Here is a 2,897-nt window from a genome sequence, read left to right as displayed (position 1 = left end):
GGGCGCTGCCGGCCCTGCCGGGCGAGCCAGCATGTCCTCCATCCTGCCTTTCACTCCTCCCATCGTCAAGCGGCTTCTGGGCTGGAAGAAAGGGGAGCAGAACGGGCAGGAGGAGAAATGGTGCGAGAAGGCGGTGAAGAGCCTGGTGAAGAAGCTGAAGAAGACGGGGCAGTTGGACGAGCTGGAGAAGGCGATCACCACGCAGAACATCAACACCAAGTGCATCACCATCCCCAGGTAGCGGGGGGGGCGGTAGTGGTGGTGGCGACGGGGGGAACGGGGACGGGGGTGCTCGGAGGCCCTTCGGTAGCAGTTTTCTCCCGAGGGACTCGGCGTGCTCTGGCACAGCCTGCTAGAGGGCTTGTTTTGCTTTCCAGCCCCGCTGCACTTCGGTGCGGCGTTTAAGTCCTCTCCTGCACGCTCTATTCCTAGCTCTATATATAGTTTAAATAATTAAAAAAAAAAAAAAAAAAAATAGCCGCCTACAGAATTGGATTACTGTCCGGTAACAAGAGAAGAAGAAAGTCAGAGGGGAATGTAGGGGAGAAAATATGTCTCCAGCCGAGATTAAAAAAAGTAAAAAAAAGAAATAGTTGGAAGCGTTCTGGCTTACAGTTATACTTACTGTGGATACTCTCATTGTCAAAAGTTTCAGCGTGTTCCCCAGCACTGTTGCGTTAAGATTTTCTTTTGATTAATGTATCGGGGAAAATGGTTTTGTTTGGGTTGCTTGGTTTCTTCCATATTAGCTAGACAGATATTACTCTGAAGAGGTGATTTAGAGCCCTGCTGTGCGTGTGTTTTCAAATTACTTTTTAAATCGGGAATGCAAATGGCATAGCTGAAGGGGATTGTTTGGAGTGAAAAAAGAAAAAAGCACGTGAGGGTGAACAGAACTGATTTCTTTTTGCATTTTTTGAATTAACATAAGTTTTGAATTAACCTAAGTTTTGTTTTTAGCCTCAATTCTGAGATCAATCCATAAGATCATTATAAATCATAAAGGAAGTGTATACAAGTATCCCAGCTAAGAAAAATTTTCCAAGTAACTTTCTAATTGCTGGCTACACGTGCTGTTTTATTGCTGAAGTTTTGTTGATTTCTGTGAGCTCAGCCAGATGACTGCTGATTCTGTTACTGATTGTTGTTTGAGGGTATTTTTTTTTTTTTAAACAAAGGCCAAAGTTCATCCCAAATATTTGAATGCTGCATAATTGTATGCTTCTGTGTGAGAAGATATCTGTGTGTGTGTGTATTCATGCTTCTCTTGTGCGCAAACAAATGTATGCTTTCTTGGTTGTCAGAATGATTTAATATGCAGTAGCTAATACAAAGCAGCATCTGTTGCATGAAGAAGTGAAGCAAGTAGCTTAGAAATGTGGGTATTTGGAACTCCTAAAATTTTCTTCCAACAACTATAGTGGGGTTTTTTGAAAGGAAATATAAAGTCTCCTTATCTTTTTGATGTTGAATGACTGTGGTTAAGATTTTGGCCAATAATGCAAATAGACCTCTCAGCCTTTGTTAGAGTTACTCTGGCTTCGTTTAGTTGGACCAGAGGTCAAAACATGTAGGGCTACCACCTGATACAAATGCCTTAAAACCTATATTTTTAAATTCTTGGTAAGCAGTGCGCTTTCCACATAGGTAATACCCTATATAAACCACTTGCCTGATATACTTACCATTTTCTAAAGAAGAAAATGACTTGAGCAGCCCTGCTGATGTAACCTGAGTATTGTGCCTAGCTGATGCTGACCTGTTAGGGAGCAGAGCGTGAGGCCTCTTTGTGGTACTTTTACTGGTAACAAGGTAGTTTAGGTAAGGGAGGGAGGTTTTGATATTTTACGATTCAAAGTAGGATGCTTTAATTTAGAAAAATAATTTTAAAGCTTGAAAATAAGTAACAATGCAAGTAGATGTCACAAGTCATAAATATTATCGTGGCCAGATACTGTCCTGGCTGTTCCTACTGTGCAGAAGTGAATGTCTGTTTCTCCTAGACCTTGCTCTGTTAAAGGAAATCTGTACGAATATTAAAACATTTCATGTTCAGTTATGACACAGAGCCTGGATCCTGCAGATCTTAAACCTTGGTATGGGGGAAGCGTGTCCTCAAGCCAGGACAGAAGTGTCAGCATATTTTGACGGTATGGTCCTTATGCCTTGGCGTTAGTTTTTAACCACGATACTTCATATGTACTTTTGTTATTATTTAGTATGTGTATTACATAGATCCAAATAAGTGTGGTTAGATTAGTCTGTGCTGGACCCTCTGCTGGAGCATACTGAGAGGTTAATATCTATATGTCAGACATTGGGGAATGGTGTGGAAATGTGAAACAACTTGTCTAGGAGTTGGTGGCAGAGCTGGAACTATAACCAGGCCTCCTGACTTTAAGAGCTGTGTCATCTCCTCTGGACTGCACTGTTTGTCCTAATGTATCTGTGAATCTGATTATCGTGTCATTTGAAATTAGCGTTTGGAAGACAAGTTCAGTATGGTTTTAGTTTGTTGAGTTTTTTTGTGGGCCTTGTTTTTTTTTTTTAAATAATCCTACATACGTCATTTTACTATTTAGTCAAATAAGTATGTTGGGGGGAAAAAAGGGAGGAAAAAGCATCATTAGGGGTTAGATCATGTTGTGCATTGTCTGTAATGCATCAGTAGACTGAATTACAGTGGAGCTATGCCAGTGATGACTCTGGCCCAGCAGGAGTAGGGTAAGTCCAAAATTAGCTATTGTATCCATGAGACGAAGCAAGTTTCAGATGTAAAAGTGCTTGAGCTTTGCAGAAACGTTGCTCGTGGGAATAGGGGCTACACAGAAAATTCCTGTAGTGATCAGGTGGGATTGTTTTAAGAAAGAACAAGAAAAAAATTAATTTTTGTTGTA

At 41.1% G+C, this 2,897-nt stretch overlaps 1 protein-coding gene across 3 annotated transcripts in view; it reads left to right on the top strand.

Moving 5' to 3' along the window:
- Nucleotides 1–31: 31 nt before the first annotated feature.
- SMAD3 (SMAD family member 3) overlaps nt 32–2,897 on the top strand; it is a 73,427-nt gene continuing 70,561 nt past the window's right edge. For all 3 annotated transcript variants that reach the window (XM_009886800.1, XM_009886792.1, XM_009886784.1), the window contains exon 1: nt 32–237. In XM_009886800.1, the coding sequence (XP_009885102.1) occupies nt 32–237 (206 nt within the window). The remainder of the gene's footprint in view (nt 238–2,897) is intronic.

The sequence above is a fragment of the Charadrius vociferus genome, unplaced genomic scaffold (assembly GCF_000708025.1).
Source record: "Charadrius vociferus isolate BGI_N301 unplaced genomic scaffold, ASM70802v2 scaffold190, whole genome shotgun sequence".
Taxonomy (NCBI): Eukaryota; Metazoa; Chordata; class Aves; order Charadriiformes; family Charadriidae; genus Charadrius; species Charadrius vociferus.
Note: the sequence above shows the minus strand (reverse complement) of the source record. Positions and strands in the feature narration are given on the sequence as shown.